This window comes from Dipodomys spectabilis, unplaced genomic scaffold, assembly GCF_019054845.1.
Source record: "Dipodomys spectabilis isolate Male_0828 unplaced genomic scaffold, ASM1905484v1 ptg000046l, whole genome shotgun sequence".
NCBI lineage: Eukaryota > Metazoa > Chordata > Mammalia > Rodentia > Heteromyidae > Dipodomys > Dipodomys spectabilis.
The window spans coordinates 10,234,485-10,256,361 of NW_024870723.1; the positions used below are offsets into that span (position 1 = coordinate 10,234,485).

The following is a 21,877-nucleotide window of genomic DNA, read 5'->3' on the forward strand; positions in this document are numbered from 1 at the left end:
TTTCTATAGAAGGTTTATGACACTTTTTTTTTCTAATAAAGTTGAAAATCTGACACTACCTGTCCATATAGAAGGGGAAACAAAACTTGGTCAAAGTCTGTAGAACTTCCTGTGGAGAGAAAGAGAGATAATTTATACATCTAATGGGACCAATAAATCTAACATTAACCACAACACACAATCTACCAACTTTACCCTGAAGAAAGAGGAGACAGATGAAGAAATATGGGCTTTATCAATTACAAGGAGGAGTACCAGGCAGTCAATCATGAGAAATAATAAACATGATCAAACTTCATTAAAAATGAAAAATTAATCAAGAATCACACATGGGTAAGCAGCAGGAGCCATGCAGGAAAGCTCCAAAGGGAGGGAGGCGCTTGGGTTGCAGAGTGTTAACACCCCTCCAGGGACCATCTCCAGCCTGACCATATGGATCAGAGTGAATAACACCAAGCCACATGGGTTTGGCCTGGCAGGGCCGCTGTTGCTGGCACTGTTTTTGCCTGTTACCTAGGAACAGAGGGGGCCAGGATTAAACAACACTTCCCAACATCAATAGGCAAAATTACAGCAGAACAGAAAGCCAACTTGAAGTTCATTGTCTTTGAACCTTGTCAGCAATATTTTTTTAGAGTTTACAACCACTTATTTTATAAAAAAGTTGACATTTTTGTCACAAAATAATTTTGGGATCAAGCTGGAACCGTTATAAGTATATACTGTCTTTAGCTTAATATCATTACTATAATTAGACATACCTGTTTTCAGTTTATTAAAATCCAAACCAAAGTATTAGTTTAAATCCCTTTTTTAAAAATACAAATACAGAGGTGTATCAGCCAAACACATTATTCAAAAAAAGGGCACAAAAACTAGAATGACATCTCAAAGACTTATCCATGAAAAACAGTATTTTTAAATTAAGACAAGGATGCTAGTACATACAACACCATCTACAGTGATGTGGAACTTTTCCCAACAGACACATTTTTCACACCCAGTATATAGACACATTACTAACCACATATATAAGTAATTAACTGCTACTTCCTTCATAGAATTTACTTTAGCTCAGTTTAACTGCAGGTTTGGACAGTCCACAGTTGGTGCTTATCATAAGTTCATAGACCAATGTTATAAATTTTGAAAAGTATTCCTTTCATGCATTTGATTTGCTTTTTAACTATTTAAAATCCAACTTCAAGACAAAATGAAGAACACATTTTTCAGTCACTGAGAAGCTGGTTCAAATTAAAACAAACCTTCCCACTGCAAATACTAATCCAAGTGATAAATTAAAGATCAGTTTACAAATGTAGCACTTTTCTAACCAATAATAATGAGTTATCAATGCTAACTGAATTGATGCTTCTCGCTTCATTTATTTTTAAAACCAGTTCTATCATTCAAGAAATAAACCACATCAATCTAATAACCCACTCAATGAAGCAGAAAGCACATTGACTTGCTCTGCCAGAGCATGTTCCGCCTACATAATTCAATTGAGCATATCCTATTTTTTAATATCATCTTGAACTGGTACTATGTATATCACAGCACTGTTAAGGCATGTTATGAAAGAATGATAAATAGGAAACTAAAAAATAAGAAAGAGTAAACAAGAATGGCTAGCATATTCTGAGAGGCATTATCTATAAATTTGTTAATTTTATCGGAGCATTCACAGGTTCATATATATATATATATATATATATATATATCATTTTTAAAACAATTATGTAAATAAACTGCAATAGCTAATAAAGGAATGGGAACAAGAGTAATTTCTCAATATTTAATGTTCCTATCATGCAAGTATTACAAAAAGAGACCATATAAAACATTTATTTTAATGTCTTCAGTTTTAATTATGAAATGTACAGTGATACACATAAACAAAACTTTGTGACTTATGTGTATTTTAAAAACAACAAGTGGAAGTGGCGTTGTGGCTCAAGTGGTAGAGCACTAGCCTTGAGCTGAAGAGCTCAGGGACAGCACCCAGGCCCAGAGTTCAAGCCCCACAACCGACATAAATAAATAAATAAAAATTAAAAAGTTAAGAATGTTAAGCCAAGAGCTGGTGGCTCATGCCTCTATAAAAAACAACAACAAGGATTCTTCTGTTTCAAATAATACCACAAAGTATCTCTTAACCTCAAAGTACGTACCGAACATGCTTTAAAACTTAGTACCAAATGTTCACTCACTGCCAATATCAGCTACAAAGACATTTATCTTTCACCTCTCAAAAGTTTCAGGTGCAGAAAGACTTCTCTACTCTATGTTGGAGATGAGCTAGCAAAAGGCCTCAAAGATTTTTGAAAGAAAGAACTCCCATGGCTATGAGAAAGCACTGCGCTCTACAGCAAAGAAAAAGGAATCTAATATGCCCAACTTATTACCCACTACAATATCAAAACTACTTACCACTTTCTAATGTCAAGAGTAATAACCAACCATGAACTTGCCTGTCAGATAATATTAGTGCAAATATCAAAATACCCAATGTAGGCTGAGTGTAATCCACCTTCCACAAGCTTTCCTTTGTACCCACAAAAACAGAGATAAGTCTAATTAAGCAGTAGAGAAGAACAGTAGGAGAAAGTAGAGGAAATATAGGCAAATGTAGGGACAGGTTTGTACATTACAACATGTTTCTTCATGTTTATGTTATTTTGAAAGCTTGATATTCCAATTTAAGTCAAACAAGATGGTGGCATGCTGTCAGAGGAAAACAAAAATGAGCATCTACTTGGTGCTAGGCATATTTACACATGATCTCAATCAGAATTGAAATATCTACTTCTCAGTTTGGAAAAAGGAGGAGAAAAAGAGGGAGGAGAAACAGGCAGTGTTCATTATAAATAAAAACTGTTAAGATAAATTGCCTTTCTTAACATCGATGCTTTCTTCACATATAAATATTCAACTGCTTTATCCTCTTTGTCCAAAGTAAACACAATTATTCAAATATGGAAAAGCCACTCTCCAAGGGAAGGGTGGGAGGGGGGGGTGGGCTTTACAACCCTGATGGGAATCTATTTTCAGCATTCTAGTTATGGAAGCACACCCTAACATCTTTCAATATTAACCTTACTGGGAAAACAGTCATTAACTGTGACCAAACCCTTTTTCTTTCTAGAACCTGGCTATGGAACTTCCTTTGTCTACAGCAATTTTCCTGTTCTCTCCCCCACACAAGCTCTTTCAGACAAGCAGCCTCAGTACAACTTCAACTACTGCCACATAAATGGGATCTCAGAGGTCCAGCCCAGCTGATGAAATGTAAATGACCTCATTGCCAAGGCAGGGGGTGGGGCGGATTGTGTGCCAGCTCTCCAGATCAATTCCCAAGTTTATATTTTCACAAATCTTTTTATGTACAGTTTGATTTTTTAACATTTTAATGAGCAAAAAAAGTGAATCTATAGTAGCCAGCCACCACAGTTAAAGTGCAGGGCATGAACTAGGTCCCAGGAGGGAACCAGTCCACCATGTCACCAGTGGCTTTAGGACATTCACCACCTGGTTCCATGTCCCCAGGTTCCAACTCTTTTCATAATCAAAACACTGCTGACATTATAAACCCCAGACGGGTTTTCTAAAATCCCTTCCAATCAATATATCCAACACATAACTTATTGGAGACAACACTGAGCTCATTGATTAAGGTGAGTTCAGTACTAAAGTTTTCAAAATAAATGAGACAAGAATATAGCATTCAACCTCTTTGTGTCACCAGACAATTTATGAAATTGGCAATTTCCAAAAGGGCTTTTCTTCCTAACAAAATATATGATACTTCATGTGGGAAAAAATAGGAGCTGAGAGGGCAGGGAGGAAGTATGGTAGGGAGGCAGTCACACAAGTCTTTCAGTTACGCATATATTAAAACAGAAGATTGCACAATGTAGCAGGAAAGCAATGTCTACAAAGCTTTGTTCACAAGATCATCATCTCAAACTTCACAGTCCCAACCAAAGTTATTAACACAACTAATACTTGATGAAATGAAGATCAGAAATGAACTCATGGTTCATCTTCATCTATTCTGGATTCATTTCACCCAATTTAAATTCTAATTCTAGTCAGAAAGCCCATCAAGGGAGTTTATACCAATGTGGAGAAGGTAGCATTCTAGCACTAAGCCATTCTTTTTTTTTTTTTTTTTTTTGGTTGGTCGTGGAGCTTGAACTCGGCTTGGGCGCTGTCCCTGTGCTCTTCAGCTCAAGGCGAGCGCTCTACCACTTGAGCCACAGCGCCACTCCCGGTTTTCTAGTGGTTTATTGGAGATAAGAGTCTCTTGGACTTTCCTGCGCCAGTGGCTTTGGATCCTCAGATCAGCCTCCTGAGTAGCTAGGATTACAGGCGTGAACCACTGGCGCCATTCTTTTAAAAACCTAGTAATGTTATATACTTACAATATCCACTACAGAATACTGTCTGGAAGCAAAACTTTGAAGACTAAATTCAATGAAGCTAGCTGGGATTTTAGATTGTGAGGTTTGGATAATTCACATCAAATATGGATGTAGGAAATCCTATTACAGTCCTTGTTTCAGATGTCAAATACTTTGGTTGCCTGGCTTCACTGAAATCTATAAATGAACATTAGTTTTATGTAGCAGATGAAAATAATGGGCAGCTAAATACAGATTTATACACTCCACAAATGAATGCTACCTGAAGATAAAAGCCCAAGCCTGACTATAGTATCCACCACTGGAGTCAGGGAGTGAGGCACATTCCCCATAATAGTTTAGAGAAAATACAATGTGTGCAGAAAATACTGTGAATAAATGAATGTATGTTAAAATATTTAAAGCCACAATTAGCCTCTTTGTGGCTGGCTGAAAGCTGATAGAACAAGTTGATAATTTACCTTTGTCCAAAAAAAGACAGTGAAAGAGGAACAGAAGGAAATCAATGGGGAACATTTCCTAGGTTTCGTATATCTAATTTATTTGTTCATTTCAAAATATAGGTATGGGATGAAAAGATCAGCAGAGCTCAAATTCCTAAAATACTCTCTATGTTTAAATGTCTTTTTTAATAGCATGAGGGAAATGCTGACCCTCTAAATCCTGCAATGGACAGCAGTGCTACTAACTTGAAAGAAAAGCCTTTGATTGATCATCTTAAAACTCAAGTTGAAAGTTAAAAACAGAACACACACAAAATCCAAACATACAAAAAGCTAACAAAATTTGTACTTGAAGCCATGTCAAGTTAAAACCAGGGAGTCTAAGGGTACACAAAAAGGTTTTAAATGTTTATGATTAAGAAGGGAAAAGCAGAAGTTCTTGAAAGCTTAATTAGCATCAAGTTCAAGAATGTTGATCAGAAGTTTCCTAAGTATAAAAACAGGAAATAAAATTTGTCTCCCTCACTATAAACTTAAATTGAATCCAAAAGCCAATAATATGGCTAAAACCAAATTTTTATTTTATTTTTTTATTGAGATAAAAAGGTTGTGAAGAAGAGGTTTTACAGAAAGGCCTTTCAACACTAACATAAAAGCCGGGTCAAATTCCTAACAACACTGCTCAAGTGCTACAGAGTCTGCTTCCTTTTTTTTGGTAGGAAAATTCAATATTTACTCCTAGCGTACTTTTCCCCTAAACTTTAATTAATTCTGAGCCATGCATATCTTATAAATATGGTAATTTGTATGTCTACTATTTAGAGTCAATGATGCAATTCTAAGAAAAAAATGATTAATCATATTCTGTAAGCATGTATCAGATAAACTTTATATCTAAATTATCAAGGACATTAAGTACAAAAACACAAAGGAAGGCTTACTGTAATAAGAAAGCCACTTCCAAAACTACTTTTTAGACCTCAATCTCCATGACTTTTGAAGTCCAGAGTAAAAATATGAGATTTTTTTTTTAAAGTCAATTTGTTATTATAGAAGTGATATAACAGAAGGGTCACATTTACCTGAGTCAGGTCATAAGTACATTTCCTTTCTTACAGTGTCATCTGTTCCCTCATTCTCTTCCATTCTCTCCCTCCCATCTCCACCCATAGGTTGTTTTATTTTATTTTTATTTTTGTAAAAATCTTACAAAATTACTTTTGTCTTTTTGTACCCTTTACTTGCTTCAAAATTCACCTTTTTAAAAAGTTGTTCTTTAGTTACAATACTACATAACATCACCTATTCCATGATTTCCTTTTATTAACATTAAACCTTACAGCAAAAGGAGTTGAAAATGAGAGAGCTATATTTATAAGGTCAGTGTTAAATGCCAATAAAATGCTTAAAGCTTGTTTCTAATACTTTAAAAAATGAACAAATGATCTGATTAACACTTACTATTAGCATTTGTGGTTAATACTGAAATTCCCTAAACTCAATATTATTATGCTAAAGTTTTTTTTGTCTTTTCACTTCTCTAATTTAATTCTTGTAATCTGAACATACATGTTTCCAATATATCAAAAAAGCAGGGGAAAGAGGCCACAAGTCAGCACATACCAAAGGAATAGGATCCCGACAGTAAAACTGCAAACACGATTTCACTCAAGAAACAACTTGCCTTTAGGAAGATATTATTTTAAAAAGAGAAGAAAATGGGGGGGAGAGCACTGATAGAAATACTATTTTGTAAGCATATTAAAAAGCTGTCAGCTTTTAAATATTTTAAATGCACACAAAAATGTGCACAGATGGGCATCTTCTCTGTTCACATTAGTCTAGGAAAAAAAAAAATCTTTCATTATCAAGCTCAAAGTCCTTGAATTTTTTAAACTTAATTGTGCCTCTATTTCTTAGAATTCACACCCCAAGGCCAAAGCTTTCCTGCCACCAGTCCTTCAAATCTGACTTGGACATTACACGGGAGGAGGCTCCAAGCCTCCCTGAGGTCTCAGTCCTTTTACAACACACGAAAAAGCAGTCGATAATGGGCCCATGCTGAATTCACTGCTCTCCACGTCTCCTCTTGGGACACAAGCCTAGCAGATGTGATAAAAACTGTGTCAGAGAAGTGGCTCTAGTTTGTGCCTTAATGACAACTTAAACCTCTAAACCAATACAAGCAAAGGACTGACTAACAGAGGTGGCTGTTACCTCTCTTTCCTGCCAATCTTCCCAAGTATCTCTGAACTAAATTAGCACTTCTACCCACAACTTCCGGTGCTACCCCTCAAAATCCATTCCAAATTTAAAAATAAATGAATTCAGTAAACACATCAGTGGCACAAGTGTCTGAGAGAGAGAGAGAGAGAGAGAGAGAGAGAGAGAGAGAGAGAGAGAGAGAGTGTGTGTGTGTGTGTGTGTGTGTGTGTGTGTGTGTGTGTGTCCTGTAATTAAGCCCTGACACCTATTTCTCAGAGTTAGTATTTTTACAAGGTATTATTGAGCATCAGATATCAAGGACTTATTTCCTAGTAAATTCTCTCCAATCACCTCCTTGGTAACTACATTAGCGCATGCCACTGGGAGACTTACAGTTTCTAGAAAATACCTAAAGGTCTAAAGATTATTTTTAAATAAGTTCAAATAGGAAAGAAAGGTGATATTCTGAGCTATTGAAACAGTCTAATTATTAAAATTTACACAGGAGAATTATTTTTAAACCATGGGTGGCTATACTTTTTTTTAACTTATAAGAACTCTTTCTCTTACCTAATGATATGGTACTGAAAAAAATTGATTTACATATGTACTTCTGATAACATTTTTCTAAATTCTATAATTCAGCCTTCAGATGATGGGTCTTTTTTACCCAGTATCTTGAAAGCCTATTCAGTCACAATTGCATACCCACTTAATCAGCAATCATTGTTCTGGGATGCAGGACTTTGTTGTCAAGACAAGCACCAAAACCTTTATAAAAATTTTTTTCAGAACTGGCATAAGAAAAAAGTGATCTTTGTCAGACAAGGACAAATTTATGCAAATCTTTTATAAACATTCACAAACATTTATTTAGCTTTTGAAATGTTGGCCTCATTTGAGAGCATGAAAATGAGGGGGAAGTAAGAAAACGCAAAGGACAGCTTAGAAGCTGGCACACTACATAAATATTCAGAAGGAAGATTATAGGATTCATGTTAGGCTGTCTTAGGCTTCTCCAAAGTCCACACAGAATAGCAAAGAACAAAACTAACGAGAAGTACAGCAGATGTTAGACAATGCATCGGCCTCTTTTCCTCTCTCACTTGGCTATACTTGGCCGCTTTTATATTTTCTTTCAATATGGTTAGGTCATTCAAGGATTCTCCTATAGACTCTGTATTGTGGCTACAGATCTATAAGCTGGAGGTCTGTCAGCTTTCCAAAAGTTTCCAATGAAAAGGCATTATGCAAATTCTACTTCTCTTACCCTCTTTCAGGGGGGAAAAAAGCCTCCAGTATGCAGTCATCGGAGTATTGGAAGCCCCAGCCTTCATTTCTGTATAGCTGTGTTTGCCTCAGGGCCACGCTGCTTGTTTTGACAGTGGATCCCCCTAGATAGTTGGGATTAGTCGAGCTTGTTTAGATAAACTTGAAATCAAGGCCTTCTCTAGGTAGACAGCTAGATGTAGCTACGGAGTTTCCAGCTGCCTCCTCCTTTCATCCCCAAACAACTGCAGATTCACAGTAGCTATCACAGCCACAGGCTATGTCACATACATAAGTACAAAATTAAAGGCTGCTAAAAGAAGCCTTTGTAAGTCTTAGTGCTAAAATAAGGAATCTGTACTGCTTGGTTTATACAAATTATTCTAGCACTACCAGTATGAAACTGAAACCATCAGTTAACAAGGCATGCTAATCAAGGCTCCTAGCTTCTGATGCACAGGATCATAGTTGGATAATATATCTAACCTCTGCTTATTAGCTCTTACATGAGAATAATAGCTGAAAATGCTGAAAAGGAAATAATAGCCTTTATTTATCCAGTGCCAAGGGATGTTAGACAATGTCAACAAACACTGAGCAGAATATCAAAATTAAAATGTAAATATCTAATCTGCTTTAGGGAGTGTCAATTAGTAGTGGATTAGATAAGGTTTCACTAAACAGTCATCTCCAACTTTAGAACTTTTATTTTCTACAACTTACAGACTCCAAAGGAAAGCTATAAAGATGATTCTGGACTGAAAAATTTATATTCCAAATAAATTGATGACATCTCATTCTCCTGAAATTTTAAAAAATGCATAAATGTTCTAAAGTATAGTGTTCAAGGAATCTTTCAAAACTAGTAAATATCTCTTCAGAGAGACAGCAAAGAAAATATCTAAGCCCTATACATATGTTTTATTTTACTTTGGATATCTGGCTGTAACATGCAGTGAATAGTCAAACTAAGTACAGCAATGGGATCAGTATAAGTGTGAACATTTTCCAGAACTCCTCTGACATACTATACAATATACAAGTCACATGTACTGGCAAGCCACACAGACAGTTTTCAATCAAACATTTACCTACCACCACTAGAAATAAGTTCTTGAGACTCAATATGTAAGTCTATTTCTATTTCAAAGAAAAGCCCTAAGACAGCATATTGTAGAATCACAACCACTTAAGCTTTTCTTGCAAAAGTTTAAGTTCAGTGCACTGACAACTTGCAACCTAAAGAAGACAATGTAAGGTCTGCTCCTGGATGGCAAGCCGACTCTACCCTTCTCCACCCTCCTCACAGCAAAGTCTCCACCTAGTCCTGCATTACCTAGGCAACTGGCACACCTGGAAGAGGTCACAACTGCATCTGCTGAGGTCACATCTGAATTTGATGTGGCCACACCTTTCTCCACCCAGGCCCTAGCCCAGGCCCAGTTGCTTCCCAGCTCTCTTTTTCTCAGCTCTTCCCTAGCTCTCTTCTCTTCCCCAGCTCTCTCTTTCCCACCTTTCTTTCCCAGGTTTCTTCTCTTTTCTAGCTCTTTTCTAGCTCTCTCTCTTTCCCAGCTCTCTCCTCTTTTCCAGCTCTCTCTCTTTCCCAGGCCTTTCCCAGCCCCGTGGAGGGCCAACATGGTCTGGTCCCAGCAGGTCTACTGAATAAACCTACCCCTTACCTGAATACCACATGCGTGGTGCTGTTCTTACTTGCCTACCTCTTTTTAAAAACCTAACAGACAGGAAGTGGTGCTGTAGCTCAAGTGGTAGAGCACTGGCCTTGAGCTGAAGAGCTGAGGGACAGCACTCAGGCCCAGAATTCAAGCCCCATGACCGACAAAAAAAAAACCTAACAGACAATAACTCCTTTTTACTCTAAATGGCCAGACAGTAAATATTTTAGGCTTTGTAGGTCACTTACAGTTTCTGTCACATAATCTTTAAAACACATACACACACACACACACACACACACACACACACACACACACACACACACACACACACACACACACACACACACACACACACACACACACACACACACACACACACACACACACACACAATTTCAAAGAGGGTAAAAGAGGTGTATGGGGGGAAATCATAATTCACAGGCCATACAAAAAACAGTCCAACCAGGATTTGACCAACTGGCTACAGTTTACCAATCCTGAGCAAGGTGCCTGCCACGGGAAAGAGCTATGGAAGAAAAGAACCCAGAGCCCTAGATAAAATGTTAGGGGCCTAAATTTAGATGAGCGAGTCAAGGAAGACCTCTCAGAAAGTGACATTTTGAATTGAGACAACTCAATAGGACTTCCACAGACGCAGAAGCAAAGAATGGGAGAGGAACAGGAGGGAGGCAAAAGAAATAGCAGAAGCAAGGGCTAGTGAACAGAGAACATAAAAGAGTCTGTCAGGCTGGAACAGAGAATGTAAGGTAGAGAATGGAAGTTATGGTTGGATAGACAGACCTAGGCTAAATCATGAGGGATCTTATAGAGGACATGGCAAAGAGTCTGGATTCAATTCAATTCCTCTGGAAGTCATTGAAGAGTTTAGATCCTTGTACATGGTTTTCCAGCACCTTATCCAAGCAACTCATTTGAATTCCTGGCACTTCAGTGAGCAACAACCAGCACCTGAGATCCTGAACCAATCTGTGAATTAGCAAACTGACCTCAGTGTCCAACATTCCCAGAGCAGGGAAAGACATCTAAGCCTTAACATAAACCTTCACCATAGGAGGACTTGTGTTCACAAAGAGAGAAACAAACTACAAATTTCATCAGAACATCATAAATCTCTCTTCAGAACCAGCTCTCTTATTTCTTCTGAGCTTCCAAGGCCCATTTTCCTGTATAGAAACATATATGTATGTCTGTACGATAGATAGATAGATAGATAGATAGATAGATAGATAGATAGATAGATAGATAGATAGGTAGGTAGGTAGGTAGGTAGGTAGGTAGGTAGGTAGGTAGGTAGGTAGGTAGGTAGGTAGGTAGGTAGGTAGATAGATAGATAGATAGATAGATAGATAGATAGATAGATAGATAGATAGATAGATAGATAGATAGATAGATAGATCAACAGTCCTGGGGCTTGAATTCAGGGCCTGGGAACTGTCCCTGAGCCAATTTGTGCTCAAGGCTAGTACTCTACCACTTGAGCCACAGGGCCACTTCCAGTTTTTTCTGAGTAGTTTACTGAAGATAAGAGTTTCACAGACTTTCCTGCCCAGGCTGGCTTTGAACTGTGATCCTCAGATGTCAGCCTCCTGAGTAACTAGGATTACAGGCATGAGCCACTCCTACCTGGCAACATGCATGATCATTCTAATGGCAGTAATCTGCTATGCCTAAGAAGCTATTGATTTACAGAACTAGTATTTCTAAATACTACTGAAGTAAAAAAATTGCTGCAAATAAAATGATGTCCTATCCAACACACATTCCAATTTTGGAGGTGTTAAAGTGAAAAAATGTGTACCGTGGGAATTGGTGAAGTATCTTAAGATTGGGATTATATTCATTGCTGATTTCTAGCAACATACCTGACACAAGGGAAATATCAAGTGAATGTTGAAGAGTGATTAGATGATAGTCTTGTGGTTAAGATGAAGAAAAATAGCATTAAATATTCACTATTGCCTTACACTTTACTAACAGTCTACATGCTTTCTTTTTAATCCTACAGGAAGCAGTGAGACTATATAGGCTAAAGCCTAAGACTTGAATTTATCAGAAAAAAAAAAATCAAGCTTTATAGTTTATATTTATTCTTCACATCAAAATGAAAAGTCTACTTCAGTTTATATATAGTAATTTCTGTTGAAAGCTTATTATTTATATCTAAAAATATAGAAATCATGCATATAATTTTTATTTATTTTTATTTTTATTTTTGTCGGTCATGGGTCTTGAACTCTGAGCTTGGGCACCATCCCTCAGCTCTTCAGCTCAAGGCAAGCACTCTACTACTTGAGCCATAGCACCACTTCTGGTTTTCTAGTTTATTGGTTTATTGGACTTTCCTCCCGAGGCTGGCTTTGAACCGTGATCCTCAGATCTCAGCCTCCTGAGTAGCTAGGATTACAGGTGCGAGCCACCGATGCCCAGCTCATGCATATAATTTTTAATTGACTCATTAAGTTTCTTCAGCTTATGAAATCAACCTAGGCAGCCTTTTGTTTCTCATATGCCACTGGTTATCTGTTCTCTTGAGGGGTTGAGAATGGACTGACAAAGCAACTATAAAGTTTTGCTTATGTTCAATGACTATACTAATAATCTCTTATGTAGATATTATGATCGTCTTAAAAATGAATTGAATGCTGAAAGCTGTGTTACTCCACTAAAGATCTTAGGGTAGGGTAACCATCCCATTTATGTCTTTATGATTCTGTGTAATCAAGGTACTCCCTATAAATTTCATTAGTATCCTGGATTGGATGCTGTAGTTACTAAGAGTACAGAGGGAAAGTATGGCTTGTCTGGAAGGAAGGTAATGAAAGAGCTGTTTCATCTATTCACCTTGAGATAGGAAATGAGACAGAGTAATATTTAGAATACCTAGGTTTCAATCACTTGACTTCAGGCTCCTTAAAGACTAATTTATGTTTCAGAAATAATACAATTTCAGATATTATTTACATGGGAGCATCAAAACCTCTTTCATTTTCTTTTTGATAGAAAATAATTCATTGAGGGCTGGGAAGGTGGCTCAGTGGTAGAGTGCTTGTCTTGCATGCATGAGGCCCTGGGTTCCATTCCTCAGTACCACATAAGCAAGAAGAAAAAAAGCCGGAAGTGGCGCTGTGGCTCAAGTGGTAGAGTGCTAGCCTTAAGCTGAAAAGCTGAGGGACAGTGCCCAGGCCCAGAGTTCAGGCCCCACAACTGGACCCACAAAAAAAAAAAAAAGAAAATATTCATTGAATTATACAAATACAGGAATGTATATAGACTTTTGTCTAAACACAGGTAATATGCTCCTTTTCTTGCCAATTCTACCAAGTTGGTACTACTTCCTCATTTCACAGATGAAGATGGTATGGCTGAAAACTGAAAAGCATTTAACCCAAGTGACACATCCAAAAGTCAATCTTATATAACACTGGGTATTTGTTTTCTACCTTTCCTTTGGACCAAGCTTATCCCCAAAATGACTTAAAAACTTTATTGGGGAGGAGACATTCTTAATAAATAAATGAGACATGAATAATAAAAAGTATTTCTAGCTACCATTAAATCTACTTATTATAAGACTTGGTGGGGGGGTGGTAACTAGGGTTTGAACTCAGGTCTTTGCACTTGAAGTGTCTCATTAACATGTCTCCAACCTCTTTGTGGGGCTTGAACTCAGGGCCTGAGTACTGTCCCTGAGATGTTTTTGTTGTTTGTTCAAGGCTAGCAACTCTACCAGTTGGAGCCACAGTGCCATTTCTGGCTTTCTGGTGGTTAATTGGAGATAAGGATCTTATGACTTTCCTAACACTGATCCTCAGATCTCAGCCCCTGAATAGCTAGGATTATAGGCATGAGTCACTGGAACCCAGTTATTTTTGAGATAAGGTCTGCCTTCCTACCTGGGTGTAAGCCAATGCCGAAAGTCTCTAATTTTAGATTCCCACGGTAGCTAATATAACAGGTATTATGCTATGGTGTACATCCCTCCATTGAGAAGACAGCTCTTGAAATTTCCTGCAATCCTCCCAATCAAAGCCTACCAAATAGATCAGACTACTGACATGAACCACCCCAACTAGCTTTTTTCTTTCTTTTCCTTTTTCATGTGTGTGTACACATGTGCATGCCCGCACACACGTGCACACTGCAACTTGGACTCAGGGTCTCTCCCTCCTGGCTGGTGTGCTGCCACTTCAGCCATACTCCCAACCCCTCAACCCCGCTTTCAGATTTTGTGGGTTAACTATGGGAGGAAGAATCTTATGGACTTTCCTGCCTGGGCTGGCTTCAAACCAAGTTTCTCAGATTTCAGCCTCTTGAACAGCTAGGATTATAGATTTGGGCCACCAAGCCCGGCTTGTTCGTTCGTTCGTTCTTTCTTATTTATTTATTTGTAGAAGATCTTCTTATACAGTATAGGTGGGCCTCAAACCCTGAATCTTCCTGCATCAGCACTACAAATTCTGGCATTATAAGTGTATGTCAACATGCCCAGCCTCAGATACACTTTTAATATTCAAAGAAATTTCTCAACTTGCTAGAGGTTAAATCTCCCAAAGCAAGTATCTGGTAGGTTGGCAGAAAGCTCTGATAAAAATAATTCTCAACAATTTTACAGGTTATACTTTTAAAGCTACATGTTATATAAAACTGTATTTGGTTCAAAACATATTCAAACACAAGGTTTAAACAATTAAAACATTTTGGTTTATCCTACCTAGTTCAAATTTGGTGGCCAAAGATCATACCATGGACACTGAATAAGTTATTTATTATTAATATATTACTATAGATCAAATTTTTGGCTTTCTAACAACCATAAATGGTACCAGGTCTGAAAGACTTGGTACAAAGCAGGCAAGAATCTCTTGAGTTCTGAGAGAGGTATAACCAGGTATAAAATGTTTTAGGTTTTCTTGGGGCTGGGAAGGTGGCTCAGTGGTAGAGCGCTAGCCTTGAGCTAAAGAGCTGAGGGACAGCGCCCAGGCCCAGAGTTCAGGCCCCACGACCGGACCCAAAAAAAAAAAAATGTTTTAGGTTTTCTTAGAGAAACATGGTCAAAGTAAAAGGACAGCACTATCAGCACTATCAGTTCTACCTAAGGATCCTCATACAACAAAACAAGTGAGCTGGCTTTAAAAATGAATCTGTATTTTTTAGACAAAGACATTATATAAGAAGATTTCAGGGACTTAAAAAAAAGCAATGTGAAACAATACTATACTGTATAGTAAAATATACCATACATATTTTAAAAGGTTGGTAAGTAAATAATCTTGGATATATTTCATTTCCTTTAAAAGATAATTCCATGTGCAAAGCCTTGGACTCAATATCTAGTTTCCCCTGGGGGGGTGGGAAATCAAGTATTTTTGTAAACACCTTTCACTTCTAGTCACCAACACTATACACTCACAGTTTGAACTTCATGTTATAATACATTTCAAACATAAGTTGACCAGATTTACACAGTTCCTAATGACTGGCCAAAGGAATCTTTACTATATGGCATACAATAAGTATTTTTTAAATGAATGCTACAATAATGATACAAAATACTAGCTCCAATCAAAAGCATTCGTTTACAAGGACAATGGAACCCATTAACAAATATCTGAGGTTTTATGCACAGAAGTCTGAACATACAGATTTTTTACAACTATAATAAAAAATTTTAAATACTTGAAACCTCTTTATCACCATTTAAGGTTTTTTTTTTAGTGCTTCGAACATACTTTAGAACATAAATGTTTAGAAATTGTTTCTTATTTTTCTTGATCACCTTACAACTTTTTTAAACTTCATTCTGAACAGTATGAATAAAGAATGGAAAGGTTTTCCAGAATTCTTTCTGAGATGTGTTTGAAATACTAGAAATGAAGGTTATCATACACAACCTACATACCTGACAAGACAACACCCAAACAGGCTTGCTTTGCTACCTTAAGTCTACCTCTAGTATTTGTTGAGGCAATACAACTAATGAGTATTATTTAATATCATGTATTGGCTGGGAAGGTAGCACAGGGTTCAGTGCTTGTCTTGCATGCATGAGGCCCTGGGTTCGATTCCTCAGTACCACATAAGCAGAAAAAGCCAGAAGTGGTGCTGTGGCTCAAGTGGGAAAGCACTAGCCTTCAGCTGAAGAGCTGAGGGACAGCGCCCAGGCCCAGAGTTCAGGCCCCACGACCCACCAAAAAAAAAAAAAAAAACACCAAACATGTATTATTCTAAACACTTTGTATGTTTCCTTTTTTGTTGTTGTTTTTGTTCTCACTTAATCCTAACCACAAATTTATTAGGTCTTTACTATGGTCATCTCTAGCTTACAAGTGAGGAAATGAATTCTCAAAGTGATAACTAACCAAACTGAGTTTCATACTCAAGCATCCTGGCCCCAAATCACTGTAAAGTCATCATCACTGTAAAGTCTCCATGCTCATAATACTTCCTATTATTCACTGAGCCCTTTATTTGCCCTAGCAGCTAAAAGGGGGTTTGAACCCTGGCTTCAAACATTTCTATACCTAAAGTTCACAGACTGTAAATATACAGTCATATACACAACAGGATGTAAGGAATGAATACTCCAAGTACTCATCAAAAGCTGAGGGCAGAGTAAATAATTCAGTCAGGGCAAATCACATATTATGATGCAAGACAGGCTGTTAAAAATGAGCAGAAAGCAGGCTGGGAAGGTGGCTCAGTGGTAGAGCGCTTGCCTTGCACACATGAGGCCCTGGGTTCGATTCCTCAGCACCACATAAGCAGAAAGAAAAAAAAAGCCAGAAGTGGCGCTGTGGCTCCAGTGGTAGAGTGCTAGCCTTGAGCTGAAGAGCTGAGGGACAGCACCCAGGCCCAGAGTTCAGGCCTCACAACTGGACCCCCCCCCCCAAAAAAAAAAAATCCATCCATCTTCCTAAAGTAGTTTACACCACCAATAAATATATAGATGGTTAAATAAAAGCATGTTTTTCTATAAAAAAAATGAGCAGAAAGCGGGCTGGGAAGGTGGCTCAGTGGTAGAGTGCTTGCCTTGCATGCATGAGGCCCTGGGTTTGAGTCCTCAGCACCACATAAGCAGAAAAGGTTGGAAGTGGGGGCTGGGGGTTTAGCCCAGTGGAAGGGCGCCCGCCTGGTGCGCGCAAGGCTCTGGGTTCGGTTCTCAGCCCTGGTTAAAAAAAAAAAGAAAAAGAAAAAGTTGGAAGTGGTGCTGTGGTTGAAGTGATAGAGCGCTAGCATTGAGCTGAAGAGCTAAGGGAGAGCGCCCAGGCCCAGAGTTCAGGCCCCACAACCGACAAAAAAAAAAAAAAAAAAGCAGAAAGATAGGGCACCAGTGGTTCATGTTTGTAATCCTAGCTACTCAGGAAGCTGAGATCTGAGGATTGCAATTCAAAGCCAGCCCTTTCAGAAAAGTCCCGGTGAGAATCTTATCTCCAATTAACCACTCAAAACCCAGAAGTAATACCTTGGCTCAAAATGATAACACTAGTCTTGAGCAAAAGTGCTCAGAGACAAAACCCAGGCCGAGTTCACGCCCCACAACATACAAAAAAAGAAGAGCAGAAGTGTATTAATGGGAAAGGAAAGACAAAAGAAGTCAAACATTCCAACCATAAAAACTAGGCAAATATATATACAGTGTATATATAGCTTTATGTATGTAGAGGATACATGTATGGATATATGTATACATACAAATACACACACACACACACACACACACACACACACACACACACACGAATAAGACTTCTGGGACTCTATGCCCTGGAATGTAAAGAAATTAACAGGAGATAAGGCTAGGATTGGGCTTGGTCAACTGGACTCTAAAACTAGATTAAGAATTATGAGTAGAAGTTCAAGACACAAGGGGAACTATCAAGTTTTTTTTTTTTTTTTTTTTTTTTTTGTCGGTCGTGGGGCTTGAACTCTGGGCCTGAGCGCTGTCCCTCAGCTCTTCAGCTCAAGGCGAGCACTCTACCACTTGAGCTACAGCGCCACTTCCGGTTTTCTGGTGGTTTATTGGAGATAGGAGTCTCACGGTCTCTCCTGCCCGGGCTGGCTTTGAACCGCGATCCTCAGATCTCAGCCTCCTGAGTAGCTAGGATTACAGGCGTGAGCCACCAGCGCCCGGCGGGAACTATCAAGTTTTAACTCCAGAGAAGTAGTATGAATTTAGCTACCTTACAGGAAGGCAATGACTACAGGGTCAGTGAAACCCTTTAAGAGTAGGACACAAGAGAGAAGCTTGGAGTATAAATGCAAAGGGAAACAGCAGTAGGACTAGAGAGCAGTTTAAGAAGAAACTAAATAGGAAGTTAATGATGCAAACTTGAGTGTGCATCCAAGGAACATCACGAACTAACTACATAAGGCTAAGATAGATACTACAGCTCTCAAAAGCAGACCTACTGCACTTACATTCATTGGGTAACTCATTAGAAACAAGACATCCAATAGTATTTACAAACAGTTAAAATCGTGTGAGATTTTATTGGAGCCAGAATTAAACCACAAGACTTCTAATAATAATGCATAACCAGGGGCTGGGAAGGTGGCTCAGTGGTAGAGCGCTTGCCTTGCATGCCTGAGGCCCTGGGTTCGATTCCTCAGCACCACATAAGCAAAAAGAAAAAAAAAAGCCGGGAGCCGAGGGACAGCGCCCAGGCCCAGAGTTCAGGCCCCACAATCGGACCCAAAAAAAAAAAAAAAAAGAATGCATAACCAAGGACTACATAAATTACCATTTCCTAGAGTTAGATTCAAATAAGTAATAGCACAACATAGATGAATAGCTTGGTGTGCATAGAATGTATGCAAATTTGAAAATTTGTGTCTTTTTCATGGGTTTCTGCTATATTACTGTAACAGCTGGGGAAGTGACCAAAGTAGAAAGAAATCTTCAACTTAAAAATATAAGACTTCAGTGTGAAAAATATCTTAATTTTTCAATTGAGTTTGACTAAATGTTTAAGGTTCTGAAATATATGTGTATTAAGGATCCAGTTCAACCTCAATCCATTCTTTTTTTTTTTTTGGGTCCGGTCGTGGGGCCTGAACTCTGGGCCTGGGCGCTGTCCCTCAGCTCTTTAGCTCAAGGCTAGCGCTCTACCACTTGAGCCACACAGCACCACTTCCGGCTTTTTTCTTATGTGGTGCTCAGGAATTGAACCCAGGGCCTCGAGCATGCAAGGCAAGTGCTCTACCACTGAGCCACCTTCCCAGCCCTCAATCCATTCTTTAATCCAGCCTCTCTGGGAAATGAGTGGCAGGGAGGTTTAGATCTTTAGATATTATAGAAGAGAAAATCTTTTATGCAAAGTGGTTTGTCTTTAGCAAATACTTTAAAAAGCAGCAATCTGACATTTGTCCAAGGTGATAAACTTGACTCATGAAAACACAAGGGAAAATATGAAGCTATGATACATGCTTCTTTTAACCCATCGATTATCCTATTTATGCTAGAAGAACATTTAAATCAACCATCAATAATATACAAAGGGTTAAATATGCAAAACACACCTATAATCCCAGCACACCAGAGGACAAAGTTAGAGGATCACAATTTTTAAGCCAACAGTTGGGCTGCAGAGCAAAGTACAGACCAGCCTGGGCTTAGAAGGATACCTTGTTTCAAAAAACAAAGTAGCCAGGTGTCAGTGGCTCACACCTGCAATCCTAGCTACTCAGGAGAATGAGATCTGAGGATCACAGTTCAAAGCTAGCCTGGGCAGGAAAGTCCTTGAGACTCTTATTTCCAATTAACCACCAGGAAACCAGAAGTGGCCCTGTGGCTCAAGTGGTAGCGTATTTGCCTTGAGTAAGAGCTCAGGGACAGTGCCCAATCCCAGAGTTCAAGCCCTACGACCAACAACAACAAAAAAAGTACATAAAGATGTATCTTTAATTTATGCATATTTAATCCATCAGTGAGTCTTTCAAAATGCCATAATGTAGTCCCTACATAATACCTACTTTCAGTTCAGCAATGTGCTTTGATTGCTATAATGCAATCACCCTTCAGGTTTTAGTGTGAAGAGACAGAAAATTTTTAATCTGTGGATAGGAAAATTACATTTCCACCCATAATCTCAGACTGCCAAGCTACTAGCAAATATAAAAAGTGATCATAGGGCTGGGAAGGTGGCTCAGTGGTAGAGCGCTTGCCTTGCATGCCTGAGGCCCTGGGTTCCATTCCTCAGCACCACATAAGCAAAAAGAAAAAAAGCCGGAAGTGGCACTGTGGCTCAAGTGGTAGAGCGCTAGCCTTGAGCTGAAGAGCTGAGGGCCAGCGCCCAGGCCCAGAGTTCAGGCCCCACGACTGGACCCCCCCCCCCAAAAAAAAAAGTGATCATATGAGGAAAGTGGTAGAAAAATCCGAGACTCAACACTGAATTTTAGAAGGGGGATTTACATTGGTGAAAGAGTGCTTGCCTAGCATATGCAAGGTCCTGGGTTCAATTCAAGCACTGGGGAAAACAAAAACAAAAACAGTGAATCTTAGAAAGCAGATGTCTAAGACAAGCCTAAAAGATGGTATATCGGCTTTAAGCCTTTCCCCTCAGCCTTCTCTGTACCCACTCTTTATAATTTTACTATCTTTTATGGCTTTGTATCACAAAGAACAAGAAATTGCAAAGAATTTGACTGAATTGCTGCATCACTGCCCAAAGGTACTAATTTCAGATGTCCCAACTTTAGGTATTTCTGACCATGCATTATTCCAAAAGCCATTTGATCTTTCTAGATGTATATTCCCTTTAAAACCTGTTGATACAATCTATTTCAGTCTTCATTTCCTGGTATAGTATCTGGTAGATATCACATTTACCAATCTTACCCTCATAAGTAATGCACAAAGCAAACCTAGTTTCCTAAGCTGTTTTGACCACCAAAAACATGGAGTAACACAGAAAATACAGTCACTTGTAACTATAAGGATCTAGTAAAAGAGTCATTTTTAAATGTAATGCACTCGATCATTGATTGTGTAAGTAAATCCTTTGGATAAGATTCTAATAACTTCACAAATTCTGCCCCATGATAGAGTTTCATAAAAGTTTACAAGATAATCCAAGTACAGAGGCGTATGCCAGTAGTTCCAGCTACTCAAAAAGCTGAAGCAGAGAGGGTGACCTGGACCTAGAAGTTTGAGATGAGTTGATGAGATTCTGTCTCAAAAACAAAACAGTTTTCAAAACCAAATGTGACCATACTATTTAAAGTGGACCTAAATTGAAATGTCTACCAGCACCCATTCTGGGGAAGAATAGGAAAAAGAAGAAAGCTCAAAATTTTCCAAAAGAAAGTCCAATTCCATTCTTTGGAGCTAGTAAACACAAGGCACAGTGCACCACAAACCCAAAATCTTAATTCCAATTTGAAAACCTCTGGCTTAACTAGAACTAGCAGAACTGTTGCAAAATCAATGTCACATTCCATTTAAATGAGATAATCTCTTGCTTATGATTCCCTGCCTGATAATAACAGGAAGAAACCAAATGTTATCATTTGTTTTACACTTCATGTAACTATACACATCATATTATGTAATGTTGGAACAATGGGGCTTTTTTGTTTTTGCAATACTAGGTATTGAATGCACAGCCTCACACTCACACATGCTAGGCAAGCACTCTACCATTTGCACTATACCCCTCAAGCCTGTTTTGGGGGATTTGTCTGTACTTTCCCAGAGGTGTCCTTCCACCTCTGCCTCCCAAGCAGCTGAGATTACAAATGCATACCATCAGGCCTGCCTTTCATAGCAACAAAAATTGAGCTGTCGATAATTATGAAATTTTTTTATTAAATAACATCTTTTTAGTGAATCAGTGTA

General features: G+C 38.4%; 1 protein-coding gene across 1 annotated transcript in view; it reads right to left on the reverse strand.

The window, feature by feature from the left end:
* The window catches only part of Dennd1a (DENN domain containing 1A), a 480,539-nt gene that overhangs the window by 345,980 nt on the left and 112,682 nt on the right, over nucleotides 1–21,877 (reverse strand). Inside the window, 1 exon segment of the mRNA XM_042678648.1 lies at nucleotides 60–109. Coding sequence (XP_042534582.1) covers nucleotides 60–109 — 50 coding nt within the window.